Source organism: Corylus avellana, chromosome ca5 (assembly GCF_901000735.1).
Source record: "Corylus avellana chromosome ca5, CavTom2PMs-1.0".
Classification (NCBI taxonomy): domain Eukaryota; kingdom Viridiplantae; phylum Streptophyta; class Magnoliopsida; order Fagales; family Betulaceae; genus Corylus; species Corylus avellana.
This window is the reverse complement of record NC_081545.1, coordinates 17,837,146-17,860,883: the sequence shown is the minus strand read 5'-3', so window position 1 is coordinate 17,860,883 and position 23,738 is coordinate 17,837,146. Positions and strand designations below refer to the sequence as shown.

The following is a 23,738-nucleotide window of genomic DNA, read 5'->3' as shown; positions in this document are numbered from 1 at the left end:
CATTTCTTGAATCACTCTATTTTTTCGCTCAACGACCCCATTCTGTTGTGGAGTAATAGAAGAAGAAAACTCCTGTTTAATTCCAAAATTTTTGTAGAATTCTTCAAAACTGGAATTTTTAAACTCTCTGCCATGATAGCTTCTAATTCTCTGTATAGAGCAGTCTTGTTCAACTTGTATCCTTTTAAACAACATAGTGGCTTGATCAAATGCTTCTGATTTCTCTCTAAGTAAACTGATCCAGGTGTGCCGTGAGTAATCATCCACAATCACTAGAATGTATTTCTTTCCTCCCAAGCTGGCTGTCCGTGTCGGACCCATAAGATCCATGTGAAGAAGCACCAAGTTTCTAGATGTACAAATACCCGAGGTTTTCTTATATGGATTTCTTGTTTGCTTACCTAGCTAACATGGTCCACATTTTCCTTTCTCCAGATAGTTGATTTTGGGTAAATGATTAATAGCTTCTTTCTTAGCTATCTTAACTAGATCATGATAATTCAAATGTCCCAACCGTTGATGCCACAATTCTCCAATGTCTAGAGAAACTTTTTGACATTTAGTCTGCATGGTTGGAGAGATACCATAGCAATTATCAGATGTCCGATCTCCTCCCATTAACCATTTTCCTTGAGCATCGAATATGCTACATTCTTTCTTTGAGAATTGTACTACAAGATCATTATCACAAAATTGACTGATACTCAGAAGATTTGCTTTGAGCCCTTCCACATATAGCACGTCTTGAGGAGAAGCTACACCAGGAACTTCCACAATCCCTTGACCTATTACCTTAGACTTACTGCCATCCCCATAGGTAATGTTTCCATTTCTGCCTTTTTTGAGCTCCTTAAAAAATATCTTGTCACCTGTCATATGTCGAGAACATGCACTATCCAAATACCACAAACATGAATTAAGCACACTTAAGGCAGTATGAACAACTAGACGTAGATTATCTTTCTTTTTAACTTAAACTTGATTTTTCTGAACTTTATCAGTTGTGAGAGGAAAATTTTTCAAATCAGAACAATTAGACAGAGTAGATAATTTTTCACTAATAAGTTTTACTTGAGCAGTTAACACCAGCAATTGTCTGCCAATCCCAGGTTCATCTTTCTTGGGAGCATTTTGTGTGGACCATGGTTGTCTTGCTCTAAGCTGAAAACAATTTGGACGAGTATGTCCAATGATTCCACAGTAATGACAGGTGGGAATGAACTTAGATTCAGACACTTTCTTTTGAGGAATTTTGAACTGAACTTTTCTCTGCCTATCCAGAGACACATCTTTAGGTAAACACCCAGACTTAGTATCTACTTCTTTCATCTTGGGTTTAACAAACATAATTTTTGAAGTAGAAGCAGCATTTGATTTCGAACGTACAAACTTCTCAAAACCTAATCCAGACCTATCATTTGAAGATTTTTGATCATGTAACATCTTATCAAGTTTAACACTTGAAAATTTGTTAAGGTGACTTTTTGACTCATTCAACTCTTTTTCTAGGAACCTAATTTTTTTCAATTAAGTTTTCATTCTCTGTCTCTTCACATTCTTTTTATTCAGCTGACACAGATTATTAAACTCCTGAAACATTTGATTATAAGCAGTTTGTAGATCATACTCATTATCAGATTCATATTCAGAAACATCTTGCACACCTGAGGTATATGACTGATTACCATATGAAGCAGTAAAGGCTAAGTAGTTAACATTTTCTTCTTCATCTTCTTCAGAGTCATCATTATCTGACTCATCACTTTGAGTCACATTAAATGCCTTACCTTTTAACTTTTTCAAATTCCCACAATCAGCACGGATATGACCAATACCTCCACACTCATGACACTTACGACCACGAGGAACTTTGTCTTTCTGATCAAAGACATTTCTGTCTTGGGAGTTTTCTCTACCTTCATGTCTAGCATTCACAGGTTTTTTATGATCCTTACCTTTAAAATTCTCAGATCTAGGTTTGACAAATTTTCGAAACTTCCAAACAATCAAGGCAATTTTTTCATCATCTCCTGAATCCTTACTGGATGAATCTCTAGATTTTTCTTTAGGAGTTTTGATCTTAAGAGCAACATTTTTTGAGGTTTTTGACTGGGTTAACAAAAGCTCAAAGGTTTGCAGTGAACCTACAAGTTCCTCTACTCTCATTTTTTCTAGATCTTTACTCTGTTGTATGGCAGCAATCTGGGGAATAAACTTAGCAGGTAGAGATCTCATAATTTTCTTGATTATTTTAGCATCAGATATTTTCTTCCCTAAATTTATAGTATTGTTTCTAATGACGCTAAGCTTAGAATAAAATTCATCAAATGTCTCATCCTCTTCCATCCTAATCTCTTCAAATTTTGAAACCAACATCTGAAGTTTTGAAGCTTTAACAACTTGAGTTCCTTCATGAGTAATTTCCAATGTTTCCCATGCTTCTTTAGCTATCACACATCGAGAAATTCTTGAGAATTCTTCCATGGAGATAGATGTGAATATGGAATTTAAAGCTTTGCCATTTGCAGAAGAGTCACTCTTTTCATTCGTAGTCCATTCAACAATTGCTTTAACCAGAGGAGTCCATCAAGTTTCAACACTATGCCAAACATCTACGGATTTGAGATATGCTCTCATACGGATTTTCCAAAAAGAATAATTTGATCTGTCAAAAACGGGAAGAGAATTTGGTGCAATAGTATGAGACATTTTATGAGGAGTCTAGGATCACACTTAGGAAATAAATTAGGAAATAAATCCAAATTAAACAATCATGTGCGGAAATAAATCAACAATCAAGAAACACAAAGATTTGTTTACCAAGAGGAAACCATTTAGACAACGTTCTAAATGTAAAACCTCTCCGGGGCAGCCAAACCCAGGAAATCAACTAAATCAGTAGAATAACAAGAAATATCTTAATGTCGAAGACTTACATAACCTATGCATTTGACATTCAAGTATACTAGACAAGTGACCCACTTATCTGCTACGGCAGTAGTTCTTCCAGAACATCTGGATTGTTCCTTCTACATGATCTCTCTTCACCGGAACTCCGGTTGACTTCGATTTCTCCAGCTCCTTTCTTAGCCCAAAATATCTTAAAACCTAATTAGAAATCATAACTATACTTCTATGCATAGTTTCAAATATATAGACCATGGACTCCTAGTCCAGCTAAAATACAAATTCAAATACTAACAACCTTATATGCTACAAGGCGTCCGAACGGTTAGTAAGCTCGTCCGAACGAGAACTAGTTTCTACATAGAAATTTCATGCAATGCACTAGACGTCCGAACGACATGAATGACCGTTCGGACGAAACTAGGTTAAAATCGCTAACTCTAGTTCTCTGGAGCGGTGCGTCCGGACGGTGATGCAGACGAGACTTCAGACGTAGCTCTCGGGTTTCTTGCATAGCAATCTCGTTCGGACGGTGGTGCAGACGAGACTTCAGACAAAGATCTCGGGTTTTCTTGCATATCAATCTCGTCCGGACGATGGTGCAGACGAAGCTCTCGGGTTTCTTGCATAGCAATCTCGTCCGGACGATGGTGCAGACGAGACTTCAGACGAAACTCTCGAGTTTCTTGCATAGCAATCTCGTCCGAACGGTGTTGCAGACGGGGCTTCAGACGAAACTTTCTGGAAAGATTTCATTCTTCTCGTTCGGACGTAGTGCAAACGAGCCTTCAGACGAGACCCTGTGTGATTCACCTATTTAGCTTATTTTTTTGCTATCTTGCACACTACACATTCGAAGAAGCTAATTAAACACAAATATTTTGTTCACACGAATCCAGCCAATTCAACAACTCTTGAACTAACAGGTTTATTTAATAATATCTAGATATGATCTTAGTGTAATTAAAACCAAATCATTCATTTAAATACCATATATATGACGTATAATTAGCTCAACTTAATCACTATGATACAATTAAATCTACAGCCACATTTGTGATTCAAAATTACGGAAAAAATGCAAAATTAGTTGTTGTAGTTTATCTAATTTACAATTAGTTCTATGTAATATAAAAATGAACTCAAATGTCCTTGAGTTATTCCAAAAATAAAAAATTAGTCCTTATAGTAAAATTTTGTCTACTAATTTAACAGATTCCGTTAGTGTGACACTAACTTAAATCAAACAAGTATCACAACTTTATTAGCTCTAACGTTTCACGCTATCAAAATCTGTTAAGTCAGTGAACGCAATTTGACTGTAAGGACTAAATTGTTTTTATAACATACCTGAAGAAACTTTGAGTTCATTTTAATACCGCGGGGAGTTAATAGCAAATCAGATAAACCACAAAGATTAATTTTGTATTTTTTCCCAAAATTAATTAGAATAAACTACAAGCAAAAAAGAAGAGTAAGATACAAATATAATTATTAAAAGAAAATTTTGGATTTTATTTTTGTTTCAGAGCAGTCAAACCCTAGAAAAAGAGCAGCGATGAGAAAGCATAGCAGAGCCGGGAGGGTGAGCGAATTACGACTCCCTCCTCCACGCCCCCTTTGTCCTTCCCCCTCAATTTTCCTGCCTCCACCATAGATCAATCAACGTGCATGTGTCAATGGTCCTCGGGGCGCTTTCTAGCTGCGGATAGCTGGTCGGCAGTGGTGCGTGGAACGCGTGAGGGTGTGTTGGGTTTTTATTATTGTATTTTTGTTGTTTTTAAATAAGAATGTATTCTTTCTACATCTGCTTTTAGTAGTGATCTATGGGTGAGGTTTTATTCGTTTTCTTAGGTTTTGTTTTCACGAATCCTTTAGAATAACGAAATTGGTTTCCAGTCGGTCTTTTGTTTTCTTATGGTTCTATTTCTAAGAGCAAGACATCGACTAATGACAGAGGAGTTATCAGGCATAAAGAAGAATTGTCACTATAGTGGAAGCAGCGAAGGGGATTGAGATTGATAAAGCACTAGTAGCGGAGATATAAACGTGATTCCATCGAAACTTTGAAACAATTGGATCAAATAATAATAATTTTCTATAATAATAATAATAATAATGACTTTCAATTGCTCTTTATTTCACAATTCACTTGATAAACTCTTCATTTTGAATGTCGTTGGCTTGTAATCATGCACGATCAGGTGAGTTTTGATCAGTCCACAAATAGCATAAATCGTACTCGTTTCTCTTGGGGTCTAGAAAACATGCACCAGTTGTTCTAATCTTCCAAGTGCAATTCACGCATTCATCACCTCTAGCGTAGTCGTAGATATTAAACCAATGGCTTTGATTTTTCCACGTAAATCTACAAAAGAATAGTGTAGTCCCCCAGAAGTTTGGTGTAAAGTTGAACTCAAAGAAGCCATTTGGTTTCAGTGTGTGGACACCAAGATCGTCGTTCTTTGATTTACAGGCAAGGGTAAGAGGCAATCCATGGCCTAAATCATTAATGATTTTTACAGTTTTTGGGTGATGTTTCCCAATTCCTGCAACATTATTAAACTCAATCACAGACAACGTAAGCCACATTAGTAGAAACACTGCAAGTCTACTGAATGAGATCATGGTGTTTTATCAAAAAAAAAGAAAAAAATCGGAGTGACTTTCAAATGGTGTCTAGGAACTGTATATATAGTGGTGGAAATTATTGGCGAAAGACCATAAGAAAAAAATAAAAAAAAAACCAAAAAACTCTTTAACATATACTATTTGAAGGAAATATGAACAAATCACGTAGTGAATACCTAATTATTTACTAAAAAAATGGGGTGTTAATTAAGTTAGGTTCTATTTACATTTGCTAATAGAACCTAACAAATATGCTCTTTTGAGCATTTTTTGTTTTAATTTGTTTTTTTCTGACAGCTTTAATTAACCGTTTCATTTGGCATTATGTAAAAACAACACTAGTTTAGGTACGTAATGCCGTTCAAGTTTACTTATGTCAAATTGTTTCAGTTATAGCTCTAGTATATTATATGGTCAGAGAAAGTGAGTGTTATGGTTATTGGTTCCCCAAAGAAAATATGTCTTATTTAAAAGCCAAAGAGATATATACACCCCCATTTGGCCAAAACGGATCATTCGAACTCCTCAATTTTTTTTCTTCTAAATTTAAAAGTTTTATTTTTTTTCCATTTGAATTGGCCAAACCACCCTCAATGGTCGTAAGAGCCACCCTCAAATATGCTCAAATGGCCATGAGTGGTTTCGGCCACCCCATCTTATATTTTTATATTTAGTGTTTTGTTATATTTTTAAATTTTTATTGTTATTTTCTATTGTAATTTAAACAGGTCATAATATTTTTTTTGTTTATGTGGCCCACTAACAAATTATGTCAACTTTTCTTGGGGAAGAGGCTTTTTTTTCTTTCTTTCGTTTTTTTGGTGTCTACGAGACGGAGTGTTTAGTCACTTTTGAAACCCCACTGAACTATTTATCAGGACCTCAAACCATATGTACCAATTCATAATTTTTTTCTTAAATCTAATCGAAGGATTCAAAGTAAGCCATAAAGTGTGCATATTTTACTAATGGGAAAAATATCAAAAAGCCCCATCAAATACGAGGTGTGTTTTATAAAATCCCATAAAATTACAAGTGTGACCGTTTGATAACCGTTTGATACGTCAAATTACCAAAATGTGGCAAAAAGGCCATGTCGTTAGGCAATCTTGTCAGTTTTGATGGAAAAGTGGTAAGGTGCCTTGCAAGTGACCACTTTGACTCATAAGTTGCCACAATGCCCTTCTTTTTACTTGTGATCTTCTTGCGTGGTAATTGTTGTGTTCTACATAAACACTAGGTTTAGTGCTTGCTACCACCTCCAACCAGATCTAGGGCCACCCCAATCTTCAGGGAGGCTCACCAGCTACCCCAGGGGTGGCAGCCACCCCTTTTTTCCTTCTTTTTTTTTAAAAAAAAATAAATAGATAAAACAGACATTTTTGACACTTTGGTAGTTTGATGTATCACTTTCGCACACTTTAAACTTATTGGGGCTATTTCAAAAACGATTGTTAGTTCAAATGGCTTTTTCATATTTTTTTCCTAAATTTAAATGAAGGATTCAAAGTAAGCCATAAAGTGTTCATATTTTATTAATGGGAAAAATATTTAAAATAAATAAATAAAAATAAAAATAAAAGCCTCCTCAACAGCCAGGCATTTTCAATAAAGCCCCATAAAGTTACAAGTGTGAAAATTTGATACATCAAACTACCAAAATGTGGCAAAAATGCCACGCCATTAGATAATCCGTGAGTTTGGATGGAAAAGTGGTCGCATGAGCACTTCGACTCAAAACTTGCCATAATGCCCTTCTTTCACATGTGATCTTGTGTGGTAATTGCCATAGTGTACACAAACACTTAGTTTACTCAGCATCTTCAATGTTCCAGCTAGCTACCAATGGTATCAATGTCCCCCTTTCCCCTAAAATACCAAAACAATGACAATGTCTCCAAAATGCTGGCAAAAAGACAAAAACTACCTTAAAATTTTTATTTAGACAAAAATATCCTTATAATTTCAAAAAAAAAAAAATCTAAAAAAGAAAATACCTTTTTTTTTTTCTTTTTTTTTTTTTTTAGTTTTTGTTATAATTTTAAGATTTTAAAAAAAAGAAGGATATTTTTGTCATTAGGGGAGGAGTCGGGAGGGGATATTGACATTGTTTTGTTAGTTTATGAGAGAGGTTGACATAATTAGAAGTTTGAGGGACATTAACAATGGAGTAATAATTTGAGAGGGAAAATGTATATTTTCCCCTTACTTTTATTGGTCTACAAATGAATATGGCCTATGCCTGTTAAAGTATTGATTAAGTGATTAAACTTACCTCTTCCTATTCGCTTATGCTTTTGTGATTATTGGTAATTTAACATGGTATCAGAGCCAAAGGTTCTTGAATCGAACCTTGACTCCGTCAATTCACCCCATTTAAATTTAATATTCCATGTGTTGGACAACCAACTTATGACAAATAAACAATCAATAAAAATTTTATCAAGTATAAACACTTCTCTATCGAATAACTAACAAAAATATTCATGTTGCAGAATCTGTTAGTCAACCAACTTAAAAGGCAAATATGCCCATTGAAGATTCAACAAATACATATCATTGTAATGCCTTCAAAAATTAGAGCTAACAACAGCTTCATGGGCCGAAAAACAAAGCCACCAACAACACCAAAGCACTTTACAAACAGCATCAACAACATGTCACCAACCACCACCAAGAATTTAAGGTTGCATGTTCATTCATTCATGAGATCCCTGCAAGAATTTAAGACTTTTCGACTCCTAGAAATATATAAATCTCCAAAAAGCCTGGAAAGCTATTCTTGGTAATTTCATATTTCTTATTTTTTGTTTGTGTAGTGTAACATAGGGAAACCAGTGAAGACCAAATGATGATATTGGCATCTTACAATGTAAGGAATTATGATACAATTAGGAAAAGAGATAGATGGGTTTTCCTCCAATAAAATGATTAATTTAATATCATGTGATCTAATGGAACACGTATCAGATATTTGTTAAACTAATGATTAAGTGATTAAATTCACATCTTCCTATTAGCTTAACCTTGTAGGACAAATGGTAATTTAACATGGTATCAAAGCCATAGATTTTGGAATCGAGCATTGACTCCACTAATTTATCCCCATTTAAATTAAATATTCCACATGTTGAGCCTCACCTATTAAAAAGGGGGTGGTAAACTAATGATTAAGTAATTAAATTTACCTCTTCCTATCAGCTTAAGTTGTTGGGACAAGTGGTGATTTAACAATCTTAAACCGATAAGAACAAATACTACACTTGATCTTAGCCAAAAGACTGAGAAAGGTACACAAACAGAGCTCTAGTTATTATGGCCAATATTTCTATTCGAAAAAAGTATTTTTATATACAATAAGCACATTGCTATAATGATTTCTTAGAAGGATTTAATCCTTTACCTATAATGAAAGATTTCAAGGAGAATAGACAATGGTACTCATTATTTATATGAAAAAGAGTCAACTTGAAATTTAGAAAGGGAAAAAAAAAATAAATAGACTATAATTTTATTTTTATTTTGAATTTGATCAATACTTCAAGGATCTATGGGTCAAGAGTACACGGATTTATGTCATTGCACGCAAAACACTACCTCAATTTTGTTGGCTTAGCCACTATGAACATCAAGCCCACAAGAAGTATCACCACTGTGATGCATTCTATCGAAAGTTTGACACAATTGGATCAAATAATAATAATAATAATAATAGTCATGCACGATCAGGTGAATTTTGATAGTCCACCAATAGCATAAATCATACTCGTTTCTTTTGGGGTCTAGAAAACATGCACCAGTAGTTCTAATCTTCCAAATGCAATTCACGCATACATCACTGTCTCTATCGTAGTCGTAGATATTAAACCAATGGCTTTGATTTTTCCACGTAAATCTACAAAAGAATAGTGTACTCCCCCAAAAGTTTGGTGTAAAGTTGATCTTGAAGAAGCCATTTGATTTCATTGTGTGGACACCAAGATCGTTGTTCTTCGATTTACAGCCAAGGGTAAGAGGGAAGCCGTTGCCTAAATCATTAATGATTTTGACAGTTTTTGGGTGATGCTCCCCAATTCCGGCAACAATAATAAACTCATTCAAAGACAACATAAGCCACATTACTAGCAACACTACAAGTCTACTGAATGAGATCATGTTTTTTTTTTTTTTTTTTTTTTTTGCAGTCTACGCCAGGTGGCTTTATTAAAAAAATATGAGGGACTTTCAAATGGTCTCCAGGAACAGTATATATTGTGGTGAAAAATATCTGCTAAAGACCTTAAAGTTTTTTTCTAGATGCCGTGGATCATGAAGAAAGTACAATGACAGTCAAGGAAATAAGTTGTAGAAAAGAAAAGCTTGGATAAACTTGTAATGAAATATTCTGGTAGCATATAGAAAAAGAAAACAAGTAGAAAAGGAAGTCAAAGACAGACAATAAAGGAGACGTGATTTCATATTATGTATTCCTTATTCCTTAAAAATCACTTCTACAAAAGAAAAGGATTCAAGAAAATCTTCTTTTGTTACACAAATCACTTAGAGCACTTGCAGTAATTTCTCTTTGATTTTTTCTAAATTTAAGGCACAAAATTGCATTTTACTTCTCTATCACAATAGCTTCCATTACCTTTCCGTATACCATTAAAATATTATTTCTTTACAAAATACAAGTTTCTTACCTACCCTCTCTTTTTTCACAAAAATCCAATACAATCTCAATTAAAGACAAAAATATGAAAGAGGAGAGGGAAAAGAGAAATGTTTATATTAAAATAATGTATTTTTGGTTCCCTACACATTGGAAAATACTGTAGCAACCTTTAAGAGTTGGTTTAAATGTAGGGAATTTGATGTGAGTAGGTTTTTGTGGTTTTCTTCAAATTATTCCTAAACATAATGAAGGGAATGACATATAATGACATATGGCCTTTGCTACTAGTGCACTAGCAGCAGTTTCCCAACCACTTTCCCTCAATTTAGGTAATAAAACTACTTTTTGATTCTCTATAAAAAAATACTTCACAATAAATTCCCTTATTTTTTCCTATTTCAATTAAATATTAATTATTTTCTATCATTGCAACAAATGAGAGAGGAGAGAGGTAGGAGAATTGTTGGGACACGTGAAGGAGACATGAGAGAAAATGATTTGTTTACAATTTAATAAAGCATTGGTATGTATAGTGTTTCCCAGTGCATTGAAAAATACGGTGGATAACCTTTGGTGTAGATTTAATATAGGGCTTTTGATGTGGGTGTTTTTGTGGTTTTTTTTTAATTTTTCCTAAGCATAGGGAAGGGAATGGCATATAGGGCATCTGTTGCTAGTGCTCTTAGTGAATGCCAATTGTTTACTTACAAAAGAAAAGGGGTATTAAGTTAGATTTTATTTACATTTGCTAATTTAATACGTATTCCAAACAAATATGCTCTTTTAAACGTTTTTGTTTTAATTCATCTCTTCAGACAACTTTAATTATCGGTTTCTTTTGGATTTATGTGAAAACAACAAGAGTTTAGGTATAATGACATTAAATTTTATTTATATCAAATTGTTTCAGTCAAGTCTCGAGACCCGACCTGGCCGGGACCCGCCCGGGACTTGACCGGGACTGGCCCGAGACTTGCTCGGGACCGAGCTAAGACTCGACTGAGACTCGCCCGGGACCTGCCCGGTACCCAGCCGGGACCTGATTGGGACCCGCCCAGGACTTGACCGAAACCCGACAAGACCTACCTGGGACCTCGTCGAGACCCGTCTTGGACTTGACCAGGACTCGCCCAAGACCCGTCCAGGACCTGCCCGAAACTTAACTGAGACTCACCCAAGACTCACCTAGGACTTGTCAAAAAATATTTTCAGCAAAAAACATTTTCCTTTAAAATGATTTTTTGAAAAACATTTGACGGTATTTGGGCATTTACGAAAAATCAGACGGGTCCCCGACGGCAGAAAATGTTTTCAACAGAAAACATTTTCCTGAAAAATATTTCCTGTATTTTGTGTGTACGCAAAATCATATTAAACACTAAATTGTTGTTAGTTAATTTGTATATTTTAATTAAACATAATTTTTAGTTTTATTTTTCAAAATTATTTTATAGGTTAATATGAGTGAATGAAAATATAAAAAAAAAAAAAAAAATTAGTGATTTTCCGTGCGTGCGTCAAATGCCGAAAAATGTTTTCTTCGTAAAACATTTACGATAAAATAACTTCCCTGAAAATATTTTCCGTGCGCACGCCAAACGCCGGAATTTGTTTTCTTCGTAATTTCCTGTAAAATGACTTCCCTAAAAATATTTTACGACAGAAAATATTTTATGCCGAAACAAACAAAGCCTAAGTTAGATTCTATTTACATTTGCTAATTTATTACGTATTCCAAAGAAATATGCTCTTTTAAGCGTTTTTGTTTTAATTCGTTTCTTCAGACAACTTTTATTATCTGTTTCTTTTCACGTTACGCAAAAACAACATTAGTTTAGGTATATAATGACATTAAAGCTTATTTATATGAAATTGTTTCAGTTATTGCTCTAATATGTTTATATGGTCTGAGAATGTGAGTTTTGTACGTGGTTCCACAAAGAAATATGGCTTATTTAAAAGCTGGAGCGATACACCCCATTTGGCCAAAACGGATGACTCGACCACCCCTCTCTCTCTCTCTCTCTCTCTCTCTTTATATATATATATATATATATATTTGCCATTTGAGTTGGCCGAAACACCCTCAATGGCCATAGGGGTGGTTCGGTTCGGCCACCCCCAAATATGCTTAGATGGCTAGGGATGGTTTCGGCCACCTCCATTTGGGCATTTGGTGGGGGTTCGGCCAATCCCCATTTTATATTTTTTTATCTAGTTTTTTGATATATTTTTAATTTTCTATTGTAAGTCAAACGTGTCACAATATGAATCATGATTGGTGTTTATGTGGCTCATTAGGATTTTTTTGTGTTATTCGTTTGAAAGTTATTCAATGTTCTAACTATATAATTTTATTTATCCATTGAATCTTTTTTTTTTTTTTTTTTGAAATGTCCACATAAGAGTGGGGAGAGAGATTCGAACTAGTGACCTCCTCTTCATTATGCGTGGTGTCAGCCGATTGAGTTACCTCTTGGTGACATTTATCCAAAAAGTTAAGCAAATGTGAAACGGGTTTATTTAATTATATCTAGATACGATATGAGTATAATTAAAACCAAATCAATCATTTAAATACCATATATATGACACATAATTAGCTCAACTTAATCATTATGATACAATTAAATCTACAGCCACATTTGTGATTCCAAATTAAGGAAAAAATGCAAAATTAGCTCTTGTGGTTTTCCTAATTTACAATTAGTTCTATGTAATATAAAAATGAACTCAATTGTCCTTCAGTTATTCCAAAAATAAAAAAATTAGTCCTTAAAGTAAAATTTTGTCTACTAGTTTAACAGATTCCGTTAGTGTGACACTAACTTAAATCGAACAAGTGTCACAACTTTATTAGCTATGACGTTTAACGCAATCAAAATCTGTTAAGTCAGTGAACGCAATTTGACTGTGAGGACTAAATTGTTTTTATAACATACTTGAAGCAACTTTGAGTTCATTTTAATACCGCGGGGAGTTAATTCACCCCCATTTAAATTAAATATTCCACATGTTGAGCCACACCTATTAAAAGGGAGATGTTAAACTAATGATTAAGTAATTAAATTTACCTCTTCCTATCAACTTAAGTTGTTGGGACAAGGTGTGATTTAACAATATTAAACTGAGAAGAACAAATACTACACTTGATCTTAGCCAAAAGACTGAGAAAGGTACACAAACAGAGCTCTAGTTATAATGGCCAATATTCCTTTTCGAAAAAAGTATTTTTATATACAATAACCACATTGCTACATGTATAGTTTAGTAGTAAATGTATGAATCCTTCTCTTAATCTTTTAATAGTTCAGGGTCCCTTCGGTTTGTTTGATTCACATTCCGATAAAAAAAAACAAAAAAAAAAACTTTATTTCTTAGAAGGATTTAATACTTTACCTATAATGAAAGATTTCAGGAAGAATAGACATGGTACTCACTATTTATATGTAAAAGATTCAACTTGAAATTTAGAAAGGAAAAAAAAAAATTGACTATAATTTTCTTTTTATTTTGAATTCGATCAATACTTCAAGGATTTATGGATCAAGAGTACAAGGATTTATGTCATTGCACGCAAAACACTACCTCAATTTTGTTGGCGTAGCCACTATGAACATCAAGCCCACAAGAAGTATCCCCACTATGTTGCACTCTATCGAAAGTTCAAAACAGTTGGATTAAATAATTATAATAATAGTCATGCACGATCAGGTGAATTTTGATCAGTCCACTGATAGCATAAATCATACTTGTTTCTCTTGGGGTCTAGAAAACATGCACCAGTAGTTCTAATCTTCCAAATGCAATTCACGCATACATTACTGTCTCTAGCGTAGTCGTAGATATTAAACCAATGGCTTTGATTTTTCCACGTAAATCTACAAAAGAATAGTGTAATCCCCCAAAAGTTTGGTGTAAAGTTAATCTTGCAGAAGCCATTTGATTTCATTGTGTGGACACCAAGATCGTTGTTCTTCGATTTACAGCCAAGGGTAAGAGGGAAGCCATTGCCTAAATCATTAATGATTTTGACAGTTTTTGGGTGATGCTCCCCAATTCCGGCAACAATAGTAAACTCATTCAAAGACAACATAAGCCACATTACCAGCAACACTACAAGTCTACTGAATAAGATCATGTTTTTTTTCTTTTTGCAATCTACGCCGGGCGGCTTTAATAAAAAAAAAATGAGCGACTTTCAAATGGTCTCCAGGAGCTGTATATATAGTGGTGAATAATATTGGCTAAAGACCATAAAGTTTTTTTCTAGATGCCGTGGATCATGAAGAAAGCGCAATGACCGTTCAGGAAATAAATTGTAGAAAAGGAAAGCTTGGATAAACTTGTAATGAAATATTCTAGTAGCATATAGAAAAAGAAAACAAGTAGAAAAGGAAGTCAAAGACAAACAATAAAGGAGACGTGATTTCATATTATGTATTCCTTATTCCTTAAAAACCTCTTCTACAAAAGAAAAGGATTCAAGAAAATCTTCTTTTGTCACACAAATCACTTAGAGCACTTGCAATAATTTCTTTTTGATTTTTTCTAAGTTTAAGGCACAAAATTGCATTTTACTTCTCTATCACAATAGCTTCCATTACCTTTCCCTATACCATTAAAATATTATTTCTTTACAAAATACAAGTTTCCTACCAACCCTCTCTTTTTTCACTAAATTCCAATACAATCTCAATTAAAGACAAAAATATGAAAGAGGAGAGGGGAAAGAGAAATGTTTATATTAAAATAATGTATTTTTGGTTCTCTACACGTTTGAAAATACTGTAGCAACCCTTAAGAGTTGGTTTAAATGTAGGGAATTTGATGTGAGTATTTTTTGTGGTTTTCTTCAAATTTTTCCTAAACATAATGAAGGGAAGGACATATAATGGCATATGGCCTCTGCTACAAGTGCACTAGCAGCAGTTTCCCAACCATTTTCCCTCAATTTAGGGAATAAAACTACTTTTTAATTCTCTATAAAAAAAAAAAAAATACTTGACAATAGATTCCCTTATTTTTTCCTATCTGAATTAAATACTAATTATTTTGGATCATTGCAACCAATGAGAGAGGAGAGAGGTAGGAGAATTGTTGGGACACGTGACGGAGAGATGAGAGAAAATGATTTGTTTATAATTTAATAAAGCATTGGTATCTACGGTGTTTCCCAATGCATTGGGAAATACGGTAGATATCCTTTGGTGTAGGCTAAATATAGGGTTTTTGATGTGGGTGTGTTTTTGTGGTTTTTTTTTTATTTTCCCTAAGCATAGGTAAGGGAATGCCATATAGGGCATCTGTTGCTAGTGTTCTTAGTGAATGCCAATTGTTTACTTACAAAAGAAAAGGGGTATTAAGTTAGATTCTATTTACATTTGCTAATTTAATACGTATTCCAAACAAATATGCTCTTTTAGGCATTTTTGTTTTAATTCATTTCTTCAGACAACTTTAATTATCGATTTCTTTTGGAGTTATGTGAAAACAACAAGAGTTTAGGTATAATGACATTGAAGTTTATTTATATCAAATTGTTTCCGTCAAGTCCTAAGACCCGACCTGGCCTGGACCCGCCTGGGACTTGACCGGGACTTGCCCGAGACTTGCTCGGGACCTAGCTGGGACTCGACTGGGACCTGCCCGGGACCCAACCGAGACCTGCTCGGGACCCGCCCAGGACTTGACCACGACTTGCCCGGGACTTCACCGAAACCTGACAAGACCTGCCTGGGACCCCGTCGGGACCCGTCTGTGACTTGACCAGGACTCGCCCAAGACCCATCCGGGACCTGCCCAAAACTTAACCGAGACTTACCCAAGACCCACCTAGGACTTGTCAAAAAATATTTTCAGCAGAAAGCATTTTCCTTCCAAATCATTTTTTGGAAAACATTTTTCGGTATTCGGTATTTCGGTATTTCGGTATTTAAATGAAGTTGTTTCAGTTATAGCTCTAATATGCTTATATGGTCTGAGAATGTGAGTTTTGTACGTGGTTGCACAAAGAAATATGGCTTATTTAAAAGCCAGAGCGATACACCCCTTTTGGCCAGAACGGATGACTCGACCACCCCTCTCTCTCTCTCTCTCTCTCTCTCTATATATATATATATATATATTCGCCATTTGAGTTCGTCGAAACACCCTCAATGGGCATAGGGGTGGTTCGGACGCCCCCAAATATGCTCAGATGGCTAGGGATGGTGTCGGCCACCTCCATTTGGGCATTTGGTGGGGGTTTTACCAATCCCCATTTTATATGTTTTTTATCTAGTTTTTTGATATATTTTTAATTTTCTATTGTAAGTCACACGTGTCACAATATGAATCATGATTAGTGTTTATGTGGCTTATTAGGATCTTTTGTGTTATTTGTTTGAAAGTTATTCAATGTTCTAACTATATAATTTTATTTATCCATTGAATCTTTTTTTTTTTTTTTTTTTTGACATGTCAGCATAAGAGTGGGGAGAGGGATTCAACTAGTGACCTCCGCTTCATTATGCGTGGTCTCAGCCGATTGAGTTACCTCTTAGTGACATTTATCCACTAAGTTCAGCAAATGTGAAACGGGTTTATTTAATTATATGTAGATATGATTGAGTATAATTAAAACCAAATCATTCATTTAAATACCATATATATGGCGTATAATTAGCTCAACTTAATCATTATGATACAATTAAATCTACAGCAACATTTGTGATTCAAAATTAAGGAAAAAATGCAAAATTAGTTCTTGTGGTTTACCTAATTTACAACTAGTTCTATGTAATATAAAAATGAACTCAAATGTCCTTGAGTTATTCCAAAAATAAAAAATTAGTCCTTATAGTAAAATTTTGTCTACTAATTTAACAGATTCCGTTAGTCTGACACTAACTTAAATCGAACAAGTATCACAACTTTATTAGCTCTGACGTTTCACGCTATCAAAATCAGTTAAGTCAGTGAATGCAATTTGACTGTAAGGACTAAATTGTTTTTATAACATACCTGAAGGAATTTTGAGTTCATTTTAATACCGCGGGGAGTTAATAGCAAATCAGGTAAACAACGAAGATTAATTTTGCATTTTTACCCAAAATTAATTAGAATAAACTACAAACAAAAAAGAAGAGTAAGATACAAATATAATTATTAAAAGAATATTTTGGATTTTATTTTTGTTTAAGAGCAGTCAAACCCTAGAAAAAGAGCAGCGATGAGAAAGCATAGTACAGCCGGGAGGGTGAACAAATTACAACTCCCTCCTCTACGCCCCATTTCTCCTTCCCCCTCATTTTTCCTGCCTCCACCATAGATCAATCAAGGTACATGTGTCAATGGTCCTCGGGGTGCTTTCTAGCTGCGCATAGCTGGTCAGCGGTGGTGCATGGAATGCGTGAGGGTGTATTGGGTTATTATTATTGTATTTTTGTTGTTTTTAAATAAGAATGTATTATTTCTAGATTTGCTTTTAGTAGTGATCTATGGGGTGAGGTTTTATTCGTTTTCTTAGGTTTTGTTTTCACGAATGCTTTAGCATAACGAAATTGGTTTCCAGTCGGTCTTTTATTTTCTTATGGTTCTATTTCTAAGTGCAAGACATAGACTAATGACGGAGGACTTATCAGGCATAAAGAAGAATTGTCACTATAGTGGAAGCAGCGAAGGGGATTGAGATTGATAAAGCACTAGTAGCGGAGATATAAACGTGATTCCATCGAAACTTTGAAACAATTGGATCAAATAATAATAATTTTCTACAATAATAATAATAATAATAATAATAATGACTTTCAATTGCTCTTTATTTCACAACTCACTTGATAAACTCTTCATTTTGAATGTCGTTGGCTTGTAATCATGCACAATCAGGTGAGTTTTGATCAGTCCACAAATAGCATAAATCGTACTCGTTTCTCTTGGGGTCTAGAAAACATGCACCAGTTGTTCTAATCTTCCAAGTGCAATTCACGCATTCATCACCTCTAGCGTAGTCGTAGATATTAAACCAATGGCTTTGATTTTTCCACGTAAATCTACAAAAGAATAGTGTAGTCCCCCAGAAGTTTGGTGTAAAGTTGAACTCAAAGAAGCCATTTGGTTTCAGTGTGTGGACACCAAGATCGTCGTTCTTTGATTTACAGGCAAGGGTAAGAGGCAATCCATGGCCTAAATCATTAATGATTTTTACAGTTTTTGGGTGATGTTTCCCAATTCCTGCAACATTATTAAACTCAATCACAGACAACGTAAGCCACATTAGTAGAAACACTGCAAGTCTACTGAATGAGATCATGGTGTTTTTGTTTTTGGTAAACTATGCTGGATTTATAAAATAAAAAAAAAAATCGGAGTGACTTTCAAATGGTGTCTAGGAACTGTATATATAGTGGTGAAAATTATTGGTGAAAGACCAAAAAAAATAAAAAAAAATAAAAAAATAAAAAAAACAAAAAACAAAACAAAAACAAAACAAAAACAAAAAACCAAAAAACTCTTTAACATATACTATTTGAAGGAAGAAATATGAACAAATCACGTAGTGAATACCTAATTATTTACTAAAAAAAGGGGGTGTTAATTAAGTTAGGTTCTATTTGCATTTGCTAATAGGACCTAACAAATACGCTCTTTTAAGCATTTTTTGTTTTAATTTGTTTTTCAAATAGCTTTAATTAACTGTTTCATTTGGCATTATGTAAAAACAACACTAGTTTAGGTACGTAATGCCGTTCAAGTTTACTTATGTCAAATTGTTTCAGTTATAGCTCTAGTATATTATATGGTTCGAGAAGGTGAGTGTTATGGTTATTGGTTCCACAAAGAAAATATGTCTTATTTAAAAGCCAAAGGGATATATACACCCCCATTTGGCCAAAACAGATCACTCGAACTCCTCGATTTTTTTTCTTCTAAATTTAAAAATTTTATTTTTTTGCTATTTGAGTTGGCCGAACAACCCTCATTGGTTGTAAGGGTGGTTTAGCCACCCTCAAATATGCTCAAATGGCCATGAGTGGTTTCAGCCACCCCATCTTATATTTTTATATTTAGTGTTTTGATATATTTTAAAATTTTTATTGTTATTTTCTATTGTAATTTAAACATGTCATAATATTTTTTGTGTTTATATGGCCTACTAACAAATTATGTCAACTTTTCTTGGGGAAGAGACTTTTTTTTTTTCTTTCTTTTTTTTGGTGCCTACGAGAGGGAGTGTTTAGTCACTTTTGAAACACCACTGAACTATTTGTCTGGACCTCAAACCATATGTACCAATTCAGAATTTTTTTCTTAAATCTAATCGAAGGATTCAAAGTAAGCCATAAAGTGTGCATATTTTACTAATGGGACAAATATCAAAAAGCCCCATCAAATACGAGGTGTGTTTTATAAAATCCCATAAAATTACTAGTGTAACCATTTGATACGTCAAATTACCAAAATGTGGCAAAAAGGCCATGTCATTAGGCAATCTTGTCAGTTTTGATGGAAAAGTGGTAAGGTGCCTTGCAAGTGACCACTTTGACTCATAAGTTGCCACAATGACCTTCTTTTTACTTGTGATCTTCTTGCGTGGTAATTGTTGTGTTCTACATAAACACTAGGTTTAGTGCTTGCTACCACCTCCAACCAGATCTAGGGCCACCCCAATCTTTTGGGAGGTTCACTAGCTACCCCAGGGGTGGCAGCCACCCTTTTTTTCCTTCTTTTTTTTTAAAAAATATATAAATAAAACAGACATTTTTTAGACACTTTGGTAGTTTGATATATCACTTTCTTACACTTTAAAATTGGGGCTATTTCAAAAACGATTGTTAGTTCAAATGGCTTTTTTATATTTTTTTTCCTAAATTTAAATGAAGGATTCAAAGTAAGCCATAAAGTGGTCATAAAGCCCCATAAAGTTACAAGTGTGACAATTTGATACATCAAACTACCAAAATGTGGCAAAATGCCACGCCATTAGATAATCCGTGATTTTAGATGGAAAAGTGGTCGCATGAGCACTTCGACTCAAAACTTGCCATAATGCCCTTCTTTCACATGTGATCTTGGGTGGTAATTGCCATAGTGTACATAAACACTTGGTTTACTCAGCATTGTCAATGTTCCCGCTAGCTACCAATGGTATCAATGTCCCCCTCTCCCCTAAAATACCAAAACAATGACAATGTCTCCAAAATGTTGGCAAAAAGACAAAAATTACCTTAAAAAATTTATTTAGACAAAAATATCCTTATAATTTAAAAAAAAAAAACAAAATCTAAAAAAGAAAATACTTTTTGATTTTTAGTTTTTGTTATAATTTTAAGATTGAAAAAATAAAAAAAATAAAATAAAATTGAAGGATATTTTTGTCATTAGGGGAGGAGTGGGGAGGGGATATTGCATTGTTTTGTTAGTTTATGAGAGAGGTTGAGATAATTAGTAGTTTGAGGGACATTGACAATGAAGTAGTAATTTGAGAGGGAAAATGTATATTTTCCCCTTACTTTTATTGGTCTACAAATGAACATGGCATATGCCTGTTAAAGTATTGATTAAGTGATTAAATTTACCTCTTCCTATCCGCTTAAGCTTTTGTGATTATTGGTAATTTAACATGGTATCAGAGCAAAAGGTTCTGAGATCGAACCTTGACTCCGTCAATTCACCCCATTTAAATTTAATATTCCACTTGTTGGACAGCTAACTTATGACAAATAAACAATCAAAAAAATTTATCAAGTATAAACACTTCTCTATCGAATAACTCGCAAAAATATTCATGTTGCAAAATATGTTAGTCAACCAACTTAAAAGGCAAATATGCCCATTGAAGATTCAACAAATACATATAATTGTAATGTCTTCAAAAATTAGAGCTGACAACAGCTTCATGGGCTGAAAAACAAAGCCACCAACAACACCAAAGCACTTCACAAACAGCATCAACAACATGTCACCAACAACCACCAAGAATTTAAGGCTGCATGTTCATTCATTCATTGGATCCCTGCAAGAATTTAAGAAATTTTTGACACCTAGAAATATATAAATCTCTAAAAAGCCTGGAAAGCTATTCTTGGTAATTTCATATTTCTTATTTTTTGTTTGTGTCGTGTGATATAGGGAAACCAGTGAAAACCCAATGATGATATTGGCATCTTACAATGTAAGGAATTCTGATACAATTAGGAAAAGAGATAGATGGGTTCTCCTCCAATAAAATGATTAATTTAATATCATGTGATCTAATGGAACACATATCAGATATTTGTAAAACTAATGATTAAGTGACTAAATTTACATCTTCCTATTAGGTTAACCTATTAGGACAAATGGTAATTTAACATGGTATTAGAGCCAAAGGTCTTGGAATCGAACATTGACTCCATTAATTCACCCTCATTTAAATTAAATATTCCACATGTTGAGCCTCACCTATTAAAAGGGGGGTGTTAAACTAATGATTAAGTAATTAAATTTACCTCTTCCTGTTAGCTTAAGTTGTTCGAACAAGTGGTAATTTAACAATATTAAACTGATAAGAACAAATACTACACTTGATCTTAGCCAAAAGACTGAGAAAGGTACACAAACAAAGCTCTTGTTATTATGGCCAATATTTCTATTCGAAAAAGGTATTTTTGTATACAATAACCACATTGCTACATGTATAGTTTAGTAGTAAATGCCTGATTCCTTCTCTTAATCTTTTAATAGTTCAAGGTCCCTTCGGTTTGTTTGATTCACATTCCGATCAAAAAATAAATAAACTTCAGTTCTTAGAAGGATTTAATCATTTACCTATAATGAAAGATTTCAGGAAGAATAGAGATGGTACTCATTATTTATATGAAAAAGAGTAAACTTGAAATTTAGAAAGGAAAAAAAAAAATAGACTATAATTTTATTTTTATTTTGAATTCGATCAATACTTCAAGGATCTACGGATCAAGAGTACACGGATTTATGTCATTGCACGCAAAACACTACCTCAATTTTGTTGGCGTAGCCACTATGAACATCAAGCCCACAAGATGTATCACCACTGTGATGCATTCTAACGAAAGTTTGAAACAATTGGATCAAATAATAATAATAATAATAGTCATGCACGATCAAGTGAATTTTGATCAGTCCACGGATAGCATAAATCATACTTGTTTCTCTTGGGGTCTAGAAAACATGCACCAGTAGTTCTAATCTTCCAAATGCAATTCATGCATACATCACTGTCTCTAGCGTAGTCGTAGATATTAAAACAATGGCTTTGATTTTTCCACGTAAATATACAAATGAATAGTGTAATCCCCTAAAAGTTTGGTGTAAAGTTGATCTTGAAGAAGCCATTTGATTTCATTGTGTGGACACCAAGATCGTTGTTCTTTGATTTACAGCCAAGGGTAAGAGGCAAGCCATTGCCTAAATCATTAGTGATTTTGACAGTTTTTGCGTGATGCTCCCCAATTCCGGCAATAATAGTAAACTCATTCAAAGACAACATATGCCACATTACTAGCAACACTACAAGTCTACTGAATGAGATCATGATATTTTTTTTTTTTTTTGCAATCTACGCTGGGTGGCTTTATTAAAAAAATATGAGCGACTTTCAAATGGTCTCCAGGAACTGTATATATAGTGGTAAAAAATATTGGCTAAAGACCATAAAGTTTTTTCTAGATGCCGTGGATCATGAAGAAAGCGCAATGACAGTCAAGGCAATAAATTGTAGAAAACGAAAGCTTGGATAAACTTGGAAAGAAATATTCTGGTAGCATATAGAAAAAGAAAACAACTAGAAAAGGTAGTCAAAGATAGACAATGAAGGAGACGTGATTTCATATTATGTATTCCTTATTCCATAAAATTCTCTTCTACAAAAGAAAAGGATTCAAGAAAATCTTCTTTTGTTACACAAATCACTTAGAGCACGTGCAGTAATTTCTCTTTGATTTTTTCTAAATTTCAGGCACAAAATTACATTTTACTTCTCTATCACAATAGTTTCCATTACCTTTCCCTATACCATTAAAATATTATTTCTTTACAAAATACAAGTTTCCTACCTACCCTCTCTTTTTTCACAAAATTCTAATACAATCTCAATTAAAGACAAAAATATGAAAGAGGAGAGAGGAAAGAGAAATGTTTATATTAAAATATAGAATAACTTATATAAGGAGGTTGCACAAAAGGTGAGTATTGTGCAACCAATTAGAAGGTGACACCTAAGTTAAATTTATCAAACTTAAATTTTTTTAAAAAAAAAGTCTAATTACACCAGATTATAAATAAAAATTAATTGTTTTTTTGTAAAAAAAAAAAAAAAAGAAAAACAAAATTGAAGGGGAGGCTGGCTAGCCACCCCACCCCCACTTGGGGTGGCCGGGCCGCCACCCCCAAGCCTTGGGGTGGCGCCGCGGCCACCCCATAGGCCATGGGGTGGCGGCCAGCCACCCCAGATCCGGATCTAGGGGGGCTGGCCACCACACCCAGCCCATAGGGGTGTCCGCGCAGCCACTCTTATGGCCTGGGGGTGGCTCGCCGGCCACCCTAT

General features: G+C 34.2%; 1 protein-coding gene and 3 pseudogenes across 1 annotated transcript; all 4 read right to left on the bottom strand.

Moving 5' to 3' along the window:
• Positions 1 to 405: 405 nt before the first annotated feature.
• On the bottom strand, positions 406 to 2,235 carry LOC132181884 (uncharacterized). Its single transcript, XM_059595114.1, has 3 exons — positions 1,836 to 2,235; positions 1,575 to 1,751; positions 406 to 869 (listed from the first exon to the last, which is right to left on the bottom strand). Exons 1-3 carry the CDS (start codon positions 2,233 to 2,235, stop codon positions 406 to 408), a joined length of 1,041 nt encoding a protein of 346 aa, XP_059451097.1.
• Positions 2,236 to 8,688: 6,453 nt separating this feature from the next.
• LOC132183454 (U2 spliceosomal RNA) lies at positions 8,689 to 8,832 on the bottom strand (annotated as a pseudogene).
• A 4,327-nt stretch (positions 8,833 to 13,159) lies between these two features.
• On the bottom strand, positions 13,160 to 13,372 carry LOC132183457 (U2 spliceosomal RNA; annotated as a pseudogene).
• An 8,253-nt stretch (positions 13,373 to 21,625) lies between these two features.
• On the bottom strand, positions 21,626 to 21,769 carry LOC132183452 (U2 spliceosomal RNA; annotated as a pseudogene).
• Positions 21,770 to 23,738: the final 1,969 nt, after the last annotated feature.

Coding starts and splice junctions, on each gene's coding strand:
- LOC132181884 (XM_059595114.1), bottom strand. CDS start 2,235: ATGAGATCTCTACCTGCTAAGTTTATTCCCCAGATTGCTGCCATACAA. Junction 1,752..1,835: donor TAAGTGTCATGAGTGTGGAG/GTATTGGTCATA, acceptor GTGATGAGTCAG/ATAATGATGACTCTGAAGAA. Junction 870..1,574: donor TCAGGAGTTTAATAATCTGT/GTCAGCTGAATA, acceptor GACATATGACAG/GTGACAAGATATTTTTTAAG.